Raw genomic sequence first — 24570 nt, 5'->3', positions numbered from 1 at the left:
GTCCGGGAACAACATCCGGACCATAGGATGAAAGTGGTCTTCTAAAATTGCGACAAAATCGTTGGCAGTGATTCGTCCGCTAAGTGTGACCACAGGACCCAATGAAAACCATGATATGGCGGCCCACAGCATCACCGAGCCGCCGCCATGTTTCACAGTTAGGCGGAGACACTGCAGATCATAAGCTTCTTTGGGCGTTCTCTACACATAAACACAGCCCGTGGTTGGGAATATGGTGAAGGATGACTCTTCCGACCATATCACACGTTTCGAGTCCTCAACGGTCCAAGTTGCAAGGTCGTGGCACCATTTGCGGCGTGCGAAAGCGTTATGGTCCCTGATGAGCGGTTTTGCCCGTGCAACACGACCCCGTAAGTTCATGTCATGTAATTCGCGGCGGACTGTGATTGTCGAAACAGGGTGGAGGAGATGCTGATTGAGTTCCTTCGTCACATTCTCCGCAGTGGCACGACGGTTCTGCGTGACAATGCGCTTTAATACCCGGCGTGACCTGTCACTCATGATTTTCTTCCGCCCACTGTTCCGCTTCCCCGATGTGGTTTTCCCGTATGTTGTGTAGGCCGTCATCACCTTCGACACTGTCCCACGCCACACACCTAACAAAGTAGCCACTGCCGTCACACTCATTCCACATAACCGCACACCAACAATTTGCCCTCTTTGAAAATCTGAGAGGTCTTCCATTTTACACTACCTCCGCCTGCTGCAGGCACTGGACACTGCTGTTCCACTGCGCCTGACGCGTATTTCCCCTTAGGTTGCCAATATAAGTGAAGGCCCCTAATTTGTATAATAATTGTGAAAATTTACACATAGAGACACAAGGAGAAAACAGGAGAATATAGCGTCAATTAACAACAATTTAAAAATACACGAAATTAAGGGATAATATCAAATATAAAACCACTAACAGATTTAAGTCTGTAATTCGTTTCCTCCGTTCATTTTTCTTCCTTTATTTTCCGGATTACATCATCACTGAATTTCTCCACTGGAGATTATCTTCGTTTACCAGCATCCAACTGGAGCTCAACTTTGTAAATGAAACATTTTTAAAAAGACTAAAGGGGGCGAGCGGCAATCGAACCCGAGCCAGGAAATTGGCAAACAACAACGCCAACAAATCATCTAAAGCGACACTTACTCTTACTCCCCTAAATAAAGAGCCTTTTCTCTTCGCTCAAAACAGTAGCTTGTTTATAGTCAAATTGATTGACAAAACACAGAAATATGGAATATGTTGAGTCTCTACATTGACTCACTATGGGAAAGTAAATGGAAATGATCAATATTACGGGAATAATACAATCAAGTGGACTTACGCCTGTGCAAGTACTTTTATACTAACATAGAGAATGAAAAAAATCAATATTTGAGCTTATTGGGTTGACAATGTTGCCAACCTCGTACAAAATGTTACGTTTTCAAATAGCAGTAGACGTCCACACTTATAGCCTATGATTACTGACATCAAAACATTCCTAAATATGGGGCACTAATTTCCGAAGTTTGTGTGGCATAAATGAAAGCTACGTCAAAATCATCATCATCACCACCAGGCGGGAGTTCACGTGGTTCGGTTTTTACGTTAATCAATACGTCCACGTATCATATAGTCTTGCTGTTGAAAGGGACGCTAGACTCCAAATCAACTCATTAAGGACATAGTTCTGAGTTAAATATCAACTTGAAACCAAACGTCCAAAATGAAAATTATTCATGCTCCTGGTATATATATATATATATATATATATATATATATATATATATATATATATAGAGAGAGAGAGAGAGAGAGAGAGAGAGAGAGAGAGAGAAAGAAAGAAAGAAAGAAAGATCGGGGTGCAGAATAAATATGGTTGTATTTTTCATAGGGCCGCGGTGGCTTAGTGGTAAAGCGTTCACCTCTGGTGCATGAGGTCTTTGGTTCGATCCCAGCTTGCACAAAGTGAGATTTGTGGTGCAGAAACACCGTGTGTGCGTTTGTTTTATCAGGGTTCCACTGTTTCCTACCACTTTATTCGTTCCACAATTTTCATTCATTCCTCATCATAACGGTCTCCTTTACCTAACTGACATGTGCATGGGACGTCTAACTTAAAGATTTAAATTCATTTCATTGAAAAAAATTAGTATAATTCATAATCTGCATCTTCATAAAGCAACTTGAACAGTCATATAGATGTATAATGCTTAAAATTGAATTTAATCGCAATTTCAGTAATCTGCAATATCTTAGGTTTATCATTTATTTACATCAAATGTTTAATTATTTTATACTTTATAGCAAGAAACATGAAATGAAATCTTTAGTTTTACGTCCCACGATTATGCGGGTTACTCTAAAGGAGGCAATGATGATGAGAAGTGAATGAAATGGTGGAATGAAGAAAGTGGGAGAAAACGGGAGAACCCCGAGAAAACCCACGAGCACGATGTTTGTCCATCACAAAGTCGATATTAGCTGCTATGTTAGACACAATTATCTATACCTTTGGTGTTGGAGGCCCTAGTTCGATTCCGGTGGGAGCTCATGTTGTTCGGGTTCCATGTTAATCAGTAGGTCCCGTTTCATATAGCCTCGCAGCTGAAAAGGACGCTAAACTCAAATTCAACTCAACTAAACAATTATCTATACATTGAATTTAATTAGGAAGTCTGTATTGTTATCACAAGAGTAAGTTTATGAAAATGAAATGTATAATAATAATTGTATATAGACTAGAGTTTGCATAATGTTGTAATGCCTAACTAGTGTTGCGATAGTGGACAGTTCAAACTGTCAATCCCATCATTCTAATTATTTCACTTCAATGTTCATGTTCCAAAGTTGTGCCCGAAATGCATTGATATACCAGCAAAAGCAAGCAAATAGTCGCTGCTTAGACGGTGAAGTCATGGAGTACTAACGAAGTCATGGACTCCGTGTACGAATCTCGCTGCGCTCATAATTGTTCACAGTCCGGATTCAATTGCTACGAAGAATATTTTTACTTTCCTGAAGCATTTAAATCTTCTATTTTTAGGAGTAGCTTCTATTTCTATCAGTATGTGCAATTGGTTGCTCCAGTAGCTCATAAAAAGAATTTTTTATTTGCTAACAGCCAGAATCCACTCCTTATTTCGATATATCTTGTCTGACTTAAAGTGAGCACTGCACAACTGTTTAGTATTCTGTTCCACTTTCCTTCAGACAATTTTTACACGTTAACAGACAATATTGTAATGACCTTGTAAATGCCTCTAGGCATAAGACAAAATCAAAATGTTAACACAGTGTTCTGTGAGCATTACCTCAGCAGAGGTTTCGATTTATGTTTACCTGCTATATTTCTGCTCTCTTTAGAAACGAGAGCTACAAATGGTGATCAGAAAAATGGAAACACCTGAACGAAATTGCAACTTACCAGATTAATATGGTGTCGGGCCACCTTTCGCTTTCAGAACAGCCTTGATGCGACGTGGGATGGAGGCATAGAGGCCTTGGCCCCAAAACATTATTAGGACCAACGCCCCTCCGAATTCCACATTTGATATTTCGTAATCAACGGTTTGGAAGGTTTGTGTCCCACCCAACCTTTTAAAAGGAAAATTCGAAAGAGTATTCCCTCATTTTACATCTACAATATCTGTGCACAGTTTCATTGAATTCGATCCATTTCTTACTGCCTTTTGGGCGTCAAATTTCAAAATTTTGGGTGAGGGCTTTTGTCTCCTAAAACCGTTGTTCCGCAGAAAATAAAAGATCCGTATTTGTTAATTTTTTTGCATATTGTCACTACAACAAAATTTCGTTCTACTTCTTCATGCCCTTTAAGCACTTCTGACATACTATTATTGGCACTTCTGATATTTCATGATCAAATTTTTGAAAAGTCCCGTGCCCCACCCAACCGTTTCTCTTTAGGAGAATACGAAACACGTATTCCCTCATTTAAGGTGTAGAATATCTGTGTACGATTTCATTCACTACGGTGCTCTTCTTGATTTTCGGGTGTTAACTACCAAAATTTTGGGTGGGGGCTTCTACTCCTAAAACCGTTTTTCTGCAGAAAATAAAAAAAACATATTCTTTTGTTTTATGTGTAGTATCTACCTGTCAAATTTGATCAAAATCGGAGTGTTACACTTGGGAAGTGTTACTTGTCAGAGAAAACGTGTCACCTGTTTTATTTTCTTCGCTCCTTCTTCTATATTTGACACTGATCAGTTCGTTCCAATCACCATGCAATTTGTCTTTCTAACATTTATTTTCATCCTATATTCTTCACAAACTCTTCTCAAGCTTTCAACATCTTATTGACTTTCATTTTATATTCTGCAATAACAGCCATATCATCCCCAAACCGAATACACCTAAACATTTTACCTCCTAACGAAATAATATCTTTATTATGTAGACTCCTCTTCGCTATCTCTTCTAGATAGATATTAAATAATGTCGGCGAAAGATATAATCCCTGTCGAACTCTCCTTCCAATTGCATTCTTTGTCTACTGTGCATTCACCAGTGAATTTCCATTCTTTTCATATTTCGTAAAGAAACATGTATTAACAATGTAATTATATAATATTGTTACATATTATAAATTTAAAAATTTTTCAATAAAGAAATGTCATCTTCATCAGACATTAATTAGTATATATGTTCATAATATTAAAATATTATTGATATACAATTTTAATCAAAAGAAAAACTATTGTCCAGAAACTATTATATATAAAACAATTCTTCTCAGAGTAGAAACACCTCGTCCAGTTCCTTGTCAGGTGATAAAGTGCCAAGGACCGACGAGACGTTACCAAGTTGGATAGAAATGGATATACGCTGTATAAGATAAGGTGTGGAGCGAACTTTGCCGGAAACAAGAAATGCGTCTTCCTACCTCCCTAATAAATTCAAGACTTCTTGCACCCCAAGCACCACTGGTTTCAATAGCGATTGGACTGAAAACAAACTTTTCGAGAAGGTGGTTGTATTTTCTTGGCTTTTCAGCTTCTCTGCGATTAGGAACAGCTCCAGCGTTCATTACTGACAGAGGGAGACTTGAATGAGCGTATGCATGTGAAGTCCCACAATAAACATTTTCCTCTCATCCATGGAACTAGTGTCATCCCATCTGGTCGCTTTCAATCCGAACGACAGCAACCAGAAGGTTCCCGTATTGAAGAAAATCCAGCTGTGTTGAGGGCTCGTAGTATTATATCATTTACAGAGGAATGTCGGGCGAATCTACCAGCGCTCTTCATGCATGAAAGGCCATACAGGCCACGTTGGTTAACCTCAGCCCCACAAGCTGGACAGCGATGAGGCTCACAAACTGCTAAGCCTAAACGTAAGGCTACAGCAATTCGAAAGCTTTCATTTGACAAATGAAGGCCTAAAGGCGGAGAAGGTATCGCCATCAACCATGCACCCGTTTCGGGAGACGAGGCAGCAAGAAGCCTGGCTTTATCTTCCGGAACAACAACAGATTGTAACAAATGATTAGGTAATTGACATGCAATTGGTGTATACCAAGATGACTGATAACACTTTTTGCTAATTTCCGGAAGGCTTGTATTTGCTAAGTTTGCCCACTTATTAGAGCCTTCTTGAACTGAACCATCTGGGTCCAAACAATAACCCTGTGGAAGGAGAGCTTCGATTAAACGCAGAGATCCGTCGTACGAGAATGTAGGAATCGCCATATCCACAGCTCGTCGAATACCAAGACCGCCCAAACCAACAGGCAAACATGCTTGTGTCCAAGAGTCGTCATTTAAGGAGCAGTTCAGAATTGATTCAAGGTCAATTTTCAGGACAGTATCATATTTTTTCAGCAAAGAACTTTCATGCCAAGATGGAAAGCATCGTAAAAAATAGGTTAAGCGAGGGATTGACAAAGATGCTCGTAAAAGGAAAAAGGCTAAATGGGCTGAGATTGAAGGAAGTCGAGACAAGAACAATTCTAAAGTAGATATTTTATTCAATAGCACGTTAGTGAGTGCTTCCGACGTGAGAACAGCACCCAGAAGACAAGCATTCTGAATTGTTAGAGGGCGTATGCCTGGTGCGGCCTCATTAAATCTTCTAAAGATTTCGTCGAATGCAGTTTCATCTGTTCCAAGACAACCAATCTCGCATTTAGAAAAGTTAAGACGCAAGCCAAGCAGTGATGCCTTCTTATTTATTTCTATTAACGATGAAAGAACTATCTCGGGTTCACCACCAATTGTTCCATCGTCTAAGTACCAAATGTTTAATTCGGTATCCAGTGATTTAACTAAAGAGTGAATGGTTATTGAGAAAAGTGCTGGGCCAAGGGGATCATCTTGTTGTACACCTCTCTGAGAAGAAATAGTGTTTTCGTTGAAAAACAGGTCACTTGGTTGAGCATAACATTGATAAACATATGGATAAATTGAAGGAAAATTATTCATCACTGCGGCAAGCATAGTATCCCGGCGAAGCTCATTAAATGCGTTACGAAAATCCAATTTTACAACCGCCTTAGTTGCACTGAGTAGAAGAGAAATAAACTCGGGCTGCGTGAACAGCTGCCTCGGCACCATTAGAAACACAGACACCAAGCTGATGGGGGGATAAAAAGCTCTTAACTGGCTCACGTATTCTAAAGCATACAATTTTTGCCGATATTCTGCGCCAAACATTCCCAACCGCTATGGGCCGAATTCCACCATCCTTTTTTCTTAGCGCTGTAAGTTTGGCACCGAAAAACAGTGGGCGAACTTCCGTTGATACTTTCCCAGAAATGATTAAATTAAATATATCACATAAGGATTTTAGGAGTTTTTCCTTCGATTCCAGTATTTGACAAGAAAGAAGGTCTTTAAGAATTGAAGGACGAAGCCCATCTAGACCTCCCGCGCTGCCTGACAGAAAGGAGTTAATTGCTTTTTGAACCTCCATAGTAGAAACTCCTTGAAAAGTGTGTTGACCATCAGGAAGATCCGGCGCAATGAAATTGCCGGGGTGGGCAGGATGTTTCTCCAACAGGGTCTCCAATACAGAGGTATCCGGTACAACTGTATCATCAGAAATTAAAAGACGTGCTGCTCCACGGATGTCACCATCGGCAAGTTTATTTTCTACAACCTTCAAATTAGAAAATTTGTGGTTTAATCGAGATTTGTTCATCTTCGTTGAAGGCCAGGTTAAGGTGTCGTGGCCAATATTGCACCAGAGGCGAACTCGCTGCTTCACCCAAGTAGTCAGATTCTTAACTTTATCTGATTGTTTGGGAGCACTTAAAGCAAGAAATGGAAATACGAAAAGGTTGATCCAGTCTTTTGTATCATTTGAAATTGTTATAAGGTTTAACACCTCTCTGAGTGCGTCAGCCACCGTTGATGGATCACTTTTTGGAACACGTCTTAAAATATGTGTCGAGGACCTTAACGACAGTAATATCTTGCCCAGGTTAGAAATCGTCAAAGCTTTTGTGTTGTTACTGCTGTTAGTGTCGGTAGCATTTGCAGTTTTACTCTGAAGGCAGGCATTAAAGGTGATATCAGAGCAAACATCATCGTCAAACGCAACCCGATGTTTCTTACCAATATGTATAGCTAAACCTCTGGCACTCACATAATGCTTTCCGCAATGAGGACAAGGCAATACATTAGCACTTTTAGAAGCACTAAAGAAACAGCTACCATTGCTAGCACTTGGCACTGAATCACTGTTTGTAAAAGCTGCATCTTTCCAGTTTGCGAAGCACATCCGTCACTTGATGATTCCATTAATTTAGTTTATTACATATTATATAAAATTGTTTCAATTATATACATTTCAGTTACCTTATGATGACAATGTTTAAAAAATCAACCGTTAATTTAGTATTCATTGTTAAAAGTTGGTATTCATTCTTAAACCAAATTAGTTTTTGGTAATTTTAGCACTATTTCCGAACCAATTTGAAAACGGATTTCACAGCTTTCTCCTTCCAAGCTTCATATTCACATTGCACACAGATATATTTCACTATCACAAGTTTATTTATTGCTCCACACCGTAAAACCCTCAGAGCTTGTCAACGCTTAATGAACGATTTCAACACTCCAAAGAAAAACATTTATATTTTGAGCATTTGATACAAATAGGCATACAAATAGCATTTGAGACAAAGACAATTATTTAAATATTTTATATAATATTTATCGACGAATATGTAGTAGAACCTATATCAATAACATACATCATACCTCAAAGTAACAAATATGGTGAACATAAACATACGATCAATATACATATTACGTCAGGGTGAAATAGGCTTAAACTTCAGACATTACAAAATACATTTCACTTGCTCTCTCTGCCGGTCTAGTGGCTAGCACGTGTGCCTGTAGTGTACGATATCCCGGGCTCGATTCCCGCTCCAAGAATTTTAACTGTCTTTAATGTTTTTGTGTTTGTGTCCCTGTCGTTCATGGTTATTGGAAATAACTGTAAAATATGTATACTGAGTAGAAATGAGAGACATGTTACTGAGATACGTTCGGTGAATCAGTTAACTTAAAGAAAAGAAAAAAATAGTCTAAAGGCCTTGCGCGTAGATCACTCTTAAAGGTTAGTTCGAGTCCCATCAAAGTAAGATTTGTCTTTTATCTGTTCTCGAAGGTTCTCTTTGTGTTTCTATCGGATTCGATTAACTAGAACTTCGAATAGAGACGTCGTGGAATTCATTTATTGACTAAGCCAGAAATTCTGATAAAGATAACGACTATGATTTTATTATTATTATTATTATTATTATTATTATTATTGTTATTATTATTAGTTAAGGTACGAAGTTTAAAATGAGGGAATGCAGCATTTACGTAAACAAAATGATAATTTATTTGATAATATTTGATTTATTTGATGATAATTTATTTGACAGGTCTTGCAATGTATAAAAGTCTTTTTTGTATAAATTACATTCGACTTTACGTCCTAATAACGTATATACAACAGGTTGAATCTGTGAAATAATTGGGTTGGAGGGATCATAAATGTTTTCATAGTTATGATTCTGAATATACAAACCGCTTAACGTGGGGACTCGCTTATATGAAATTTGGTACAATAGATCGTATGGATTCAAAATAAAGGAGTTCTGTATTTTGTTCTTAAAAAAATCTGTAATGTTGATAATTTAGTGAATACCCTCTGACTCCTCAATTGATATTTCAACTGATTTGTTTCATTGCTCTAAAAACAACGTCAGACCTAGCTGATTACGGGCAACACTTCCTTTCGATCTACCTAGTCGAAATTTGCGATTGAATTCCGGTCTGCTACTCGTGTGCTTAAAACAAAGACCACCATGTTTGTACGTCATCGGTCGGCATTTTTGCCGATCCCAAACGTTTCAGTATTCTTGCCAATTTGATGGGGAGAATAAAACACAACCAACCCCTGCGGGGTTTCTAACCCATTCCTACTACTACTACTACTAATAATAATAATAATACAAATAATAATGCTAATACTACTACTGCTAGTACTTCTTTTACTACTACTTTTACCACTACTACTACTAATACTTTTGCTATGGATCTGTATAGTGCAAAGGCAAATTTATTTTAATGAAAGACGTTTAATGAAAATTTTCAAAAATAATCATTATGTCACTATTTGAATATTATTTTTAATCTTATTTTAACGAAAGAAGTGTTATAAAATTTTTCAGAAATAATAAAGAAAACTTTCCTTAGACAGGGTTTGAACGCACGCCAAAAACGGCTTTCGTTACTAGCATGTTGCGATAGCTCACTCTGCTACGCGGGCCAACAGGATCTGAGGTTTACTTTGTGTTATATGTAGGTCTTGACCCCTGATATCGTATCTGTATCGGCCAATCAGATCAAAGGATATCTGAATCGTTTGGGATCCGCAAATATGCCACCGGTCGGTACAGTGGAAAAGGTCTGCACCACTCACTAGGGAAACGGCTTAGCGAAGGATACGATGCATGTTTTTCACATGTGTACGATGTTGCTAATAACACAAAGAATAAGAAAAGTGAAAGAATTCAACGTTTATTTACAAGGCAAACTATATATATATATATATATATATATATATATATATATATATATATATATATATATATATATATATATATATATATATATATATATATATATATATATTACCAATTACACTGGTCAACAGTGAAAATGTTTCGGAGATAAAATTAACTGATTCTTATTAATTTTAGGGTGCTGATAACGAATATGAAATTAGTTTTTGAAGATTGGTCGGGTTTCAAAGAAATACGTTATCACCCGATGTGCTCTGCCGGGCAAATTAAGGATTCGTGGCAACAGGAGCTGTCTACTTATTTCAACAAACTTCCATTGTTTGACGGTTAGTTTCATTGCTATTCTCAGAGATATACCCAGGGGTTGGTCCTGCGGGTCTTGACACCCCAACTTGTTTGTAAATTTAGTTTGATTTCAGGTGCAATTACACAATTTTACAAATTTTAATATAATCTAGCTTCAAATTATATTTGGACCCCCGAAAAGCCTAGGACCCCTCCCGAAATAAATTCCTGAGTAGTCTCTGGCTATCCATATTGCTCACACTTCATCGCTAACAAAGAAATATCAACCACTTCACGGTTTAGTTTGTATTGAAGAGTTTGCCAGAGAAAACATGTCTGTAACGTTCTTTTGTAGTTACAATTTGGCATCTCGGACGTAGCCGTGGTGTGATATTGGGTTGGTGCTGTTAATATTATTATTATTATTATTATTATTATTATTATTATTATTTATCGTTCTATGACTATACTAACCAGAAACATGTCGCGTAAATATGTTTGCAGTGCAGAGCAAATTGTTGTTTTTTACGAAGTGAAGCGAAAAGTGGAATTTCGCTCCTATCATAAAGAAAACCTATCATTTGTACTTTGGCTGTAAAGCGGGAGATGTGGACAAGAAGTGAGCACCACATATATGTTGTAATACTTGTTCTACAAATTTGCAAGACTGGCTACACGGGAAAAGGCCATGCATACCATTTGCAGTTGCAATGATATGGAGAGAACCGACAAATCATACTTCAAACTGCTATTTTTGCATAGTTCTTCCAATTAAAGGTCTATCCAAAAAAAGAGGGACTGCTACTTATTCAAATATTCCTTGTAATGTTCGTCACTGTGCCACACTCTGAAGAACTAAATGTTCCACAACTTCCCGTACCTTACTCCAGTGTTTCAGCCGATGAGCAAAACGCGAACAATGTGGACCCACATTGTCAAATTCTGCTGCTGATTCATCGTCTTCCACTGATTTTAACTTCACAAAACCAAAATATCATTAACTTTTCAGCATATAATACTCAACCTGAATTAAATTACCTGGAGTTGTCAAAAGTGGCGCAGAACAAGCTGGCATCCAAACTCAAGAAGTGGGGAGCTTATTCTGAAGATCTAAAAGTGTTCGTGTTTTGAACAGTACAGTCTTGAACAGTTTTGAACAGTATTTTCATTGGAAAGTGACATATTACATTGTAACAATGTAGGCCTAACTCGTCTTACCAGTAAACTTAACATAGACGATAATCTCGATGAATGTTACTATAACCAAAGGAGATTTCCCCTTATTCCACTTCTATTAAGCGGCGAAAATCTGTCTCCAATATTGGGGGGTGGACGGGTAAGACCGTTCCCATATTTTTTTAAAGCGATGTTCAAAACAATACTGTGGAGGATCAGGGGGCAGAGTTGTCTTCAACATTGGGAGGCGGGCAGATTTGAGGGTTATTCTGGGGATATTAATTTCATCACAGATGAGTGGTTAGAGTGGTGGTTTCTAATCTGGCGGCCGGGTTCGATTCCGGGTTTGTTGTTTACCCTTTTTAAAATGTTTTACTTACAAGGCTGAGCTCCAATTGGATGCTGCTAAATGAAAGATAACCTCCAGTGGAGAAATTCAGTGATCTTGAAAATGAAGCAAGAAAAATGAATGGAGGAAACGAGTTGCAGAGTGAATTCTATCACTGGTTCTATATTTTATATCATCCGTTAATTTCGTGCATTTCTAAGTTTTTCTTTATTGACACTATGTTCTCCAGTTTTCTCTTTGTGTCCCAATGTGTAAAATTTGGCAAATATGATACAAATCATGAACCCTAAATTATATTTGCAAGTTAAAAGGGAAATAGGTTTACTTTAATACGGATGAGTTCTCCATTACAAATAAATTACCAATATTTAGCTTTTTCAAAAATTATATAACGAATAATGCAATCAACAATTTCTTCTTTCAAAGTAGCATTATGAATGAATCAGTAGCACCGGAACCTAGGAGATCACGCCGTTATTTGCACTTTTATACTTTTAATTGATTTGCAGGTACGACTATTGTTAATAGTTTCCAAACTCAGAGCCAAGCTTTGAGTTAGTTAAAAAAAATAACCTACCATATGTACCGCATAATCCATCCGTATATTATTTTATACGGGGATATGTATAGTAATTTGAACTAAGTAAACTTGTTTATATAATCCTCATTTGAGTTAATTATAAGATTAACTAAGTCCCGCAACTCTAATCTTCTCATCAGCGCCTCCGTTATCCGTATATTTTTTAAGTGGCTGTGTATAGTTTTGCGTGTGTATCATACAAACAAGAAGTACTGAGAGTACAATTATCCAAAGATTCTGTCATTTCGTCAGCCAGCGTTTCGCCCCACTTCTGCATAAAACCACTCTTTACGATTTGTGCTTTTAACAGTTGGGGGCAACTTCATGCTTCTGTGCTAGCTACTACCAGGCGTAATTAATTTCGGCGCAGGCGTTAGTTTGGTTGCCTATCTCGCGGACTCTGTACATCAAGAATTTCTGTGGCCCACTGTACATGTCATCGATGATGATGGGGCAATAGCGTACGATATGTAACATAATGGGCTTTTCACAGGGGATGAGCGTTTCTTCGCGTACGTCTCGAACTTGCACTAAAATGAAAATGTGGGGTTGATGGACATATGGCGTTTTCGCAATGACTGATTCAATAGACTGGAATAGTGATGTCGTCATTTCCTTCCAGTTACCATGGTGATCGCCATGTTTTTTTCTATACAAACGCGTGAAGCTAATGCAGCTAAAAAGCTTATAGGTAGAAATCGAATAGTTAATGTAAACACAATTATCATGTAATCCACCATAGGAAGCAATTATACGAAATGTAAACTCCCTAACGTGTAGATTGACAAACTGTCGGTACAGAGAAAGCTGTAAAAATATATGATTTTTAAAAAAGAAAAATGTCTTTTAGAATAATATTAATTATATTGGGGCATTTACACCTCTAATGTTTACTCTTTATAATGGGAGTGCACAATGTTATTTCTAAGTATACATTACAAAAGAAAGAAAAGGCTAGCCTTTAGAAATATTCAATCCAGATCATCAGTGGATATAGGTAACATCTTTTCTTATATTCTCTATCAACTTTTTTTAAAATTAGAAAACGTACAATAATTACACATCCAATTATGAATGGTTCAGTATATATTTTAAACAACCTTAAACAATAATCCTCTTCAAATTTGCAATAGTATATCATACTCATATTACTGAATCAATAATTTTCCGGAATTATTTAAAGTTAATATCTGATTATGAACAGGGTGAGTACACTTTAAGGTTTAATTTAACCTGAAAATATAGAAATTCTCAAAATATACATCAGAGGTCAAATTTCACAACACATGTGAACTCGCTAATAACAGTTCAATGCTCGTCATGCACGTAACACTATTTAACATATTTCTTTTCTAATTACCTTTTCTACCCTTTTTTTCAGTTTCAATCATTAGAAATATTTAAAAAGAAACGTAAGTATTTGTTCCACTCTAAATTTGCAGTTGCGAAATATTTCATCACTGTTTTCGTTTTGCACATAGGTTCTTTAGGTATTTAGGCTACTTGTTGTTTAGAAAATAAAATGGCGATCACCATGGCAACGAGAAGGATGTGACGTCACACTATTTCAGTCTATTGAAATAAATTACTGTGGTTTCTCTGCAATTATTGATAGGGTTGGTTTATATATTGCTTGATAATTATACTTTATTTTTATAGATTTCTCACAGTTTAATATAATTTTTGATTTGTGTTCTCCTTGTTCTCCAATAGAAAGCTTTACTAATTAAAGAATAAACTTATAAATATCCTAGATGTTCAAAATAATCACGATATGCTTTTAGCATGCGAGGCACTAAAGTTATCAGAATACATTATTTATTGTACTTTCATATTTGAAGTCTTTAGTCAAAGAAGAAACTATTTAATGTTATTAATGAAATGTTCATATCGGGAAATATACCAAGGGACATTGGGAAAAGCATACTGGTACCTATCCAGAAGAGGAAAGGCGCACAGAAATGCGTAGAACACAGAACGTAATGTTTGCTTTCCCATGCATCAAAAATACTGTGCAAAATTTTCGCACAACGAATAGAGGGGAAGATCGAGGACCAGTTTGGATTCAGGAGGAAAAGAGGAACAAGGGAAGCAATACTGAGTCTACGGTTGATCGTGGAACAGCACATCAGAATAAACAAACCAACTTTGATAGTATTTCTAGATATAGAGACAGCTTTTGACCACGTAGATTGGAATATCATGTTTAGAGCGTTGAACAAGCAGAGAGTAGATTACAGAGACAGGAGAATAATATACCAACTTTATAGGTACCAGACAGCTGTTATAGGAAGAGATCAGAAGGAAGCACGAATAAGTAAAGGAGTGAGGCAAGGATGTGGACTTTCACCTCTCCTGTTCAACGTCTATATAGAAGAGCGTATGAAAGAATTCTTGGATAAAAACGAGAAAGGCGTAAAAGTTAATGGTCAGGTTTTCAGCACAATAAGGTTTGCTGATGACATAGCATTAATAACTTAGAACGATGAGGACATGCAGGAAGCACTTTCAAACTGAAACTACCAACTGAAAAAAAAATGCAAAATGAAGATAAATAAGAAGAAAACGGAAGTGATAAAGTGCACAAGAGCAAGACAACAAGGAGCAAACGTATGGCTAGATGGATAGGAAATCGAAGACGTTAAGACGTCCCCCTATTTAGGAAGTCTAATATCCTCGGACGGAAGAAGTGAAAAAGACGGAAGTTGCAGAATAACACAGGCTAAACAAGCATTCAATAGGAAGAAAGGACTACTAACATCAAAAGATGTGTCGCTTGACGTTCGTAAACGATTTATTAAGACGCTGGTATGGAGCGTGGCACTGTACGGATCAGAGACGTGGACATTGAGAAAAGCTGAAATATCCAAGTTCGACGCATTAGATATGTGGTGTTGGCGTAGAATGCTGCACATATCATGGACCGAAAGGGAAAGGAATGAAGACGTACTAAAGGAAGCTAATGAAGGACGATAGATCATGAAGATATTAGGAGAAAGAAAAAACAGCATGCTTGGCCATCTTATTCGACACTCCGATTTGGTCTCTGTGCTGATAGAGGGAAAGGCAGAAGGAAAACCAGGAAGAGGAAGACCAAGGATAGAATATCTAGAGTTACGAAGTAGAGACATTATCAAAGTATAAAACAGCTCTTCCAAGCGAGAGAAAGTCTTAAAATTTCCGTGTGGCCCACCAACCTATGGTTGAGGTGAACAAGAAGAATCAAAAGTATATCGTTCTCCATTTGATAAATTATACTCCAATAACGTGGACAGCTGCATGTATAACATGTATTAGAACATGATGTTACATGCTTGATAATTCTGACATATTCTTCACAATTCTGTTGATCGTCCTTTAATTCTTGAAGGGTTAATTTCGTTATTTCATCTTGAAGTACATAAAAGGCATGCACTGACAAAATTTTATGTTTCTTGTTGGCAGAAACCATGAATAATGTGCCCAGAGCTTCATTCTATATATTTTTATATGATGTATCTCAAAATCGAAGGACTGTAGTTCTAAAGATCAACGAAGTAAACGACTATTATACCCTTGTACTTTTTTTGATGGTGTAATGAATTATGATCTGATAATAGTACAAAATACCGTCCAATTAAATAGAGACCGAACTTCTGTAAGGAAAAACGTACTGCTAATAATTCAATTTCAGTTGTGATATACCACTTTTATGAAATTTTTAATGTACGGCTAGCACAGTAAATAACTACAGGTTCTCCTTTTTATGTGGTTGGGTTGCCAAAGCACTCCAGAAATTCCAGATAAAGATCCGACACATTGAACAAAAAATGGTTTACTAAAATCCGAGTGATTCAGATGAATGTTATTTATAATATATTTCTAGAAACTTTGTTCTGGTACTTCGCTCCAACGCATGGGATTCCCTTCTTCGCGTTCGGCGATTTCTGCGAAACGAGGTATAGATCTTCTAAACCAATTAAATAATCCCAAAATCTGACGTGTATCTTTCAAATTAGTAGAGCATGGTAAATCTTTCACAGCCTGGATCTTTCTTTCACTGAAACACAGACCTTGAGAATTAATATTATAACCTAGAAATTGAATTGAGTCCTTAAAAAATTTAGATTTCTCTAAATTAACCGTGAGACTTACGTTTTCTAAACGTTCTAGGACAATTTCAAGGTCCTTCAAATAATCCTCAGGTGTTTTGCTCATTATTAGGATGTCATCCGTATAGAAAATATTAGCTCAAAGGTCTTGTCCAAATACTTGATTCAAACACGCCGTCAACTCAGCACTTCCATTTATCAAACCAAAAACAACACGACTGTATTCATATAAATCAATTTCAATTGAAAAGGCAGTGAAAGGTTTTGAACTTCCATTTAATAAAATTTGGTTATAAGCTGCAACAAAATCGAAATTTCCAGACCCTCTGTTCCCGTGTAATGAGCTCAAAATTTCATTTACATGCGGATGCCTCACCTGTTGTAATTTTGTATGTTTGTTTAGCTTACGTAAATGTAAAACAATTCTCGGATTTTTTCCATCCTTCTTCGGAACCACATATTGTGATGGAAGAACAATTTTATTCTGAAGCACTTCATTAATTTATTTTCTTACCTCATCTCTAAAATTGTAGTGTATAATATAGCACTTTGTCACAATTGGCTGATCCGTGTCCACTTGAATTTTGTATATAAAGTTTTTACATCCTGGAACTTTTTTAAAAAACTGTTTATGTCCCTTAAGAATTTCTTTAAATACTAACCTGAATTTTTCGTGTTCATTACACAAATAACTAACAACTTCATTTACATTATCTTCAAAAATTTATTCTCCTTTATTATTACTTGACTCTTATTGATTTGGTAGCTTTTATCCACTTCAGTGCCGCTTTATCATTAAGAAGTTGGGATTGGCATGCGAAATTATCGTAAGCCGGTATTAAATCCAAAATAATTTTATCATTAAGACGATTAATAGAGAATGACTTATTCTCAAAATCCAGATGGCACGTAGTTGCCTAAAAAAATCCAAACCTACTAAAAGATTTTCATTTAATACCTTAATAATCAATATGGGCTTAGAAATATCATAATTTTGTAACAACTTGGCTCCTTCCCATTACTGTTTTCTTATGCTTACCAGTGTAAGCAACTAAAATTAAGTTTTCAACCTTATGTAACATAGGATTCGAAATATCAGTAGTAAGTTTTTACCAAAAAGAGTAAGACATCAAACAAAGCAAAGCTTGTATTGGAATATAGTTAACTTTAATGTGTATCGTAGCCGTACAAAATGTATTTAAGAAGACAAAGACACTTTCAGATAAACGAGTGTTCTCTACATTATCGTTTGATGTCCAATAACAATTACGCATTGGTATATACTGAGGTGCATCAACATAATCTTACACCTTCAGATTAGTTTCATTTCAAATTCACCAGGAAATTATTATTATAGAATCTAAATTACTGTTTTTTATATATATATGCATTCAAATACGTTGCTGGCTCAGTTACTCCCATTCCACACCAGCTGCTTTCAGTTTAAAGAATTATTATTTATAGATCGAATTATATCACACCATATCGCAAATTCTTGAATTTCGTGTAAAATGCGATGATGTGTGCAAGGTTAGAAATATCCCTTGTATACCGCCTGGGATATTTCTACCAGTTTTTAAAATTATTACGTTCACATTCTTGCCTATCATTTCGTAGAATATAAAACTTATTACTTATTATGTACTTATATGTACTATGTACTTATATGTACTATGTACTTATATGTATTATGTACTTTTATGTATTTATTATTTATCTTGTATATTTTTGCTATCTCTGAAATTGTTACGGGATCTATTATTACGTGAAGAATGAAATTTATTGTCAACTATTTCTGAAATTTTAGTTATCATAATTTCCATTAGAATTAGATTCAGTTAAGTTATTATTGTTATTGTAAGGAGACCTGTTGTTTCTTACATTACTATTAGCTTTTTTTTGGACATATTTCGTACCGGAAATGATTGACTTGATTTCTGACTGAACTATTATATATATTCCCACTTGATTTTCATAATGTTGAACTTTAACTAACAAATGGTTAAAACATTGTAACGATACTAGTATTTGCTGTAATTCGCAGGGTAGAAGGATACGTAATTCCGGTTGGAAGGGATTCAATGATTTGATATCGCTGTATGTTGTTTTGACAAAGTCGATGATGCTTTTATTTGCTTTGGAATAGAAACGCCTATTTTTTTATCGGAGCATCCGAATTAACTAGTACGAAGTCACTCTCAAAAAATTCCTATTAAGACTATTTTGAAATCACCATGCAAAAAATTATGCAGCAAAAATTTTAATATTTATTGCTGCCCCACTTCAATTTAACTTCCTCTATTTAACGCCAAAACTTTCTACAAAAATTAGTCGAAGAAATTAAATTATTTTTGTTCTGTTAAGGCACTGAATTTATTTAATACTTATCACTTATCACCTGCAATTCCAAAAACACATCCTTCAAAGATGACGTTTTCACTTATATTTTAGCAGCCTAAATGTACATGTACGGCCACAACATTTAACAGCAAAAATGTACAAGTCTGTCTGACCATAAAAAAGGTATCCTACGTTTTGGAACATTGTCCTTTATAAAACATACATATTATCGTTGCAGTACTATCAACAGAGAACTGAGAAAAAATAGTGGTGTGGTAAGATTATATAAACGGACTGACGTCATTCACATATTGTACTCTTCAGAATAACATATTCTGTTATTTCAGGAAACAAAAAGTTATGACCAACATTGAATGTATATGTATGAAATATCGTGAATGATTCAACTTAATCTGTCTAAAATTTGATGATATTTTTAGAAACGATTAGTTTGTAGAGGCTATATAACAAGAACCTATAGTATAACGTGAAATATGCTGTTACAGGAAATTAAAGTAAGATTTCTCAAAATTTATTTCTAGGAATCGAACCCAGGGATTTCGGTCATGTTAAAAACTAGAGACTTCCCATGAGAGAATATGTACACTAATCATATAACGAAATATCATATTCTGCAACAATCTGATAAATTACCAAATGACAATCAAAAATGATAAATTAGGACTAAAACTCCTAAAATAAGATTTTTGACAATATTTTACTTATAAACAGAAACAAGATAAACCGACTAAACTTTATCATGCTCCTATAGAACACTACCATTTCAATTTCCAAATTTTAATGGCGTGAGGCTACACGCTCGTCAAAAAATGTATATATGAACCACTTACATTTATATGCAGATACTATTATAGTCCTATACTGCCACAACAAATTTAACAATTTGGGAATTTACAAAATTTAAGGTTGACCGATATACTTGTCCAGAAATTATAGAGGGGTGCGTTAACGTATCCGTATTCTATGAAAGACAATGGACGTATTCATCCATAACGTAACAAAACTTCATTAAAGAGGATTCTTGAGGTGAAAAACTTTCCAAATTTATATTTTTGCCATTTTTATCCATGCAGCAACAATATGAATCACCCAAATATCTAGAGGTACATACCACGGTTGTACATTACCGTACCAAATTTTAAAATTTGACAACTTTCGAGATTTAAGGGTGGACCTATAAATCCCTTCCCGAGATTTCAGATGGATGCGTTAATATACTCTGATTCTGTTGAAAACAATGTACACTGCACTCATCCATAATGTGATAAAACCTCATCAAAGGGAATATATTAACTGAAAAATCTCCAGATTTTGAATTTTTGATAATTTTATACCCGTAAAAGTGCACGAGATAGACCTCTAAATATCAAGAGGTACATATTCCAGTTAATATACATCTCTCCAGAGCTGAGACAATGTCGCAATTAACAATTCTTTGAGGGGCGGACATATACACCCCTGGGCCAAGGACTCAGAGGCACAAAAGTAAGACCAAGTTACTTCAATACTATTCGGCATCAGGGATCTGAAACTGAACATATGTAACGCAATGCTGATCCATTCTTCTTTGAAGGAACGACACCACCTCGTTACATTATACCTAGAAATCCAGCCCTCTCCATAGGCCTCCACAATAATCCTATGAAAGTCAGCAATCGTAGTATTTCTGGTTCACAGGAATCGCAGCACTTATCTCACTTCAACTCTTAACCGATTTTCCAGACGAGTGACCAATTTAAATACCCGTTTCTCGTCTATGCATAGTCCAAATGCGAAGGCATCAAACCTGCAACAAGACAAACATGTTATTAATCAACAAATAAATTTTCGTTAAGCTACAGTGACAAACACAAAAATTGTATGCTTTATAACATTTTTCGATGATCAAGCGTATATTTATGTTTCTAATTTTATGTACATTATAATTTAATTGCAGGAGAAAGCAATTCTCTTGAAGCGGAGAGAGGAACGCACTGCTGACGAAATAGACACTCTACGCAAACTCATAAGCCGTCTACATTGCTTTGATGAATATCCTCAAGTAAGGATGTATTGTAATAAAACTCTTTTTCTGGTACACTGAAGAAGAACATTTCAAATTTTAAAATTAATCTATAGAATTAAATATGTGCTCAAATGTAACTCAGATTAGATTTTGATTGTGATTTCCCATCACATTGTAAATTTCTTTATATTCTACTTGCCTCTTCATTGTATGCGTATTTAATGAAACAATCAGTGGCGTAGGTACTGGGTACCCCAGTATCATTCTTCTCGTAATTCGTCACAGAATTGAACAATCACGTTCAAAACTCTTATTTAAGAAGCTCTATTTTTAACTCTAGATACGATTTCAACAAATTAATTACATACTGTGTTTCTCTTTCTCGTAAACAAGTTTCTTTAGTATACTGTAAAATTAGAAATTTGCTGAATTGTTAGGGCTGGCAACTTGAATATTGGTTCTATTCCCAATAAGAACCCAAGAATTTTAAGTATTGATACAGTGTCATATAGCAATTGGGGAGCTACCTAAATTAAGGAATAGCAAACTCCAGTTAAGAAAACCATAAATAATGATGCCTGAGAATCGATAATTTTGCCATTCTCACCCAGTTGAACGTGCATCATCTTCCCATCATGTCCTTTTACATTGACTATAACTTGTTTCTTTCTGCATGTTGGTTAATTTAATGAGTTGTTCAATTTACCCCTTTCCGCATGATTTTCTTTTCGTTTAGTGATAAAAATACTCAACATTGAAAATCCTCATACGGGAACTTGAAAAATGAATTAAAACCGAAATTTTAGATTTTTCACTTATGGCACACTATGTAGTAAGGTAAACATTTTTGGAAGTGCACAGGGATACATTTCTAAGAGTACACTCGTAAACCAATTTCGAAGAATATTTTGTGGATTATATGTCGAGGTACAGATTGAGTCAACCAAACATGAACGTTACTACTATCGCCTAAGTCTGGAGCTGCAGTAGGAACAAGGTTACTTTAAGCCCAGTAAATATTTCGAAATCATAACTGAAACCTGAAATTCCACTCAGAACAAATGCTTTATAACCCCATTTATTAGGTTTCTTTGCGCTATATTGTTTTATCGATGATCTACAGTTTATGGGAGTGATTTGCTAATCCATGCCAAGAATTCTTTGGAGACTTCTCGCAGACGTTCTCGTATGTGTTCAAGAAAAGGCCCAATCTTATGAAGTATGCCATGGGCAAGTTCCCCTGCAGGAATAAAAGTTGAATTGGATTGAAGTGAATAAACTGTATGATCTCTTCAAACCGATCTCTACTCACCACCTGCTTTACTGCATTATGACGAAGCCTTCCGTTCCAGTAATGTCTAGTAGCTGCGAGCTAAATAACTGAAATGCAGAAAACCACACAAGAAGCTGTTCAAGTTTATTTGTAGTCATTTGTTGGCCGAGCTTGCGTTGAATATAGCTTTGACTATTCAACTGCGTAATGAAGAATTTCATCAATGAAAAAGTACTTGAAATATTCAATAGGCGTTTATAGCTCTTTTATTTCTTCAGGTAAATCCTGAGGTCCTTGAAATTTTACATCTTCTTGGATTTTCCTTGCCTCTACTCTCCGCTTGATGTTTTTCAAATCGCTCGATGCTGTAGACCTTCTAACCTGAGAATTATTTATCAGACAGAGAGGGGCATCATCAACATCTGAATTCATAGCATCATCAGAATTGGGTATGACGATCCTCTCAGGGGCAGTAGGGTAGGTAGATTTTTTTCGGAGGACAATGAAGGGCTCAAGACAATTTTGAGGGGGCCAATATATATATATATATATATATATATATATATATATATATATGTGTGTGTGTGTGTGTGTGTGTGTGTTCAAGATGAATATTTCCATCTTCGTTGTTCATGGTTTTACTCTTTTGAAAACAGTGTAAATGTAAGAATTTACTACATCAAACAATTAGTATATATTAGTACAATTGATTTCCTTTTTAATATAAGAAAGTAGTTATTTAAGCACGACGTTTAAAATATGTGTGGCTGGCAGTCCAAATTACAGTTCAAAGTTCAAATTACAGATTTTCAATATGTCCTCCATCCGCGACACGAACAGTATCACATCGATACTCAAATTCATCCCATACTCGGGCAAGCATGTCCTGCGTCACTGATGTTATGGCAGTACGGATCCGGTTCTTCAACTCTTACAAGTTCTGTGGGACTTGTGGTACATAAACGTTGTATTTAACGAAACCCCACAGGAAGAAGTCACAGGGTGTACATCCGGTGACCGTGCAGGTCAGCTGAGACATGCTAAGTCGCTGCTCCTTGACGACCAATCCAACGGTTCAGTAGAGTTTCATTCAGTTATTCACGCACTTGGCGACTCCAGTCAGGAGGTGCCCCCGTCTTGTTGAAAAATGTTGTCTTCGTGCAGCCTCAGAAACAACCAGTTTTGTAACATAGCGAGATACTGCTGACTGTTAACCGTGTTTCCATTAAAGAAGAATGGGCCGTAAACAGATGATAGGGATATCGCACAAAACACATTGACTTTGGGCAAATCTCGTACATGTTCAACGACTGCATGTGGGTTTTGCATTTCCCAAATTCGAACATTTCGTTTGTTTACCTGACCACTAACACGGAAAGTCGCTTCATCACTGAACACGATACGTTGAGCAAAAATGTTATCATTGTCAATAGCATCCAGAATCTCGTTACAAAATGCCACACGTTTGCGTTTGTTATCAGGACGCAGAGCTTGTAACAGTTGTAACTTGTACGGCTTCATAACCAACCGACAAATTGTTGTTGTCAGCACTTGTAACTCCTGCCTGGCACGACGAGTTGATTTTGGACTACGTTGGAAAGCAGTTTCAATTCGTGCAACATTTTCTTCAGGAACACGAGGGCGGCTACGACTCTTTCCTTTACATACACATCCAGCATCTACAAACTGTCGATAACCATCTGCGAATGTTCCACCCATTCGGAGGATCAATTTGGTACCTCAACCTGAAACGTCTTTGCACTGTAATCACGGAATTGCTCTTCGCAAACTCGAGAATACAAAATGATTTCTGCTGCGGAGTAGCCATTTTAAACATATGACCTTTACCAAGCAAAACAGAAGACAACTGACATCTAGCGGCTATTAATAGACTATGTAGACTATGTAGGCATGTAGACATCTAGACTATGTATTCGTTTCTCCAATAGCCGAGCCGGGGCGCAGCGCTCGATAGTTTGGACAAAGTAATTCTTCGTAATACGTATATTCTTTTTGAAACAGAACAGGGTTAATATATATATATATATATATATATATATATATATATATATATATATATATATATATATATATAACAGGTGTTCTAAAAAATGGCGCCTACGGACCACAGAGCACTATTCTCCAATGTTTCCTGATTAACTTCATCTTCCGTTTGGTATCACCGGTTTCTTTGTCCAGTTTAGCAGTAATTTTATTGTTATCCTTATTCACTTCTATCTTCAAATTTGCCATTTTTCTTCAGTGCTTCTAATTCCCCAATATCGACTGACATGTTATTTATTCCTAAACTTATTTCTGCAAGTTGCATTATAATATTCCTTTAGTTGTCTACATTTATTGTACAACCATTTTATTTCTTTTCTATTCAATTGCTCATAGG

General features: G+C 36.2%; 1 protein-coding gene across 1 annotated transcript in view; it reads left to right on the top strand.

The window, feature by feature from the left end:
* LOC145670282 (cGMP-dependent protein kinase 2-like) overlaps positions 1 to 24570 on the top strand; it is a 508984-nt gene that overhangs the window by 206544 nt on the left and 277870 nt on the right. The window contains exon 3 of the mRNA XM_081738722.1: positions 20828 to 20932. Within this exon, the coding sequence (XP_081594848.1) occupies positions 20828 to 20932 (105 nt within the window). The remainder of the gene's footprint in view (positions 1 to 20827; positions 20933 to 24570) is intronic.

This window comes from Thermobia domestica, chromosome 14, assembly GCF_964235325.1.
Source record: "Thermobia domestica chromosome 14, izTheDome1.hap1.1, whole genome shotgun sequence".
In the NCBI taxonomy this organism is placed as follows: Eukaryota; Metazoa; Arthropoda; class Insecta; order Zygentoma; family Lepismatidae; genus Thermobia; species Thermobia domestica.
This window is presented reverse-complemented; position numbering and strand designations above follow the sequence as displayed.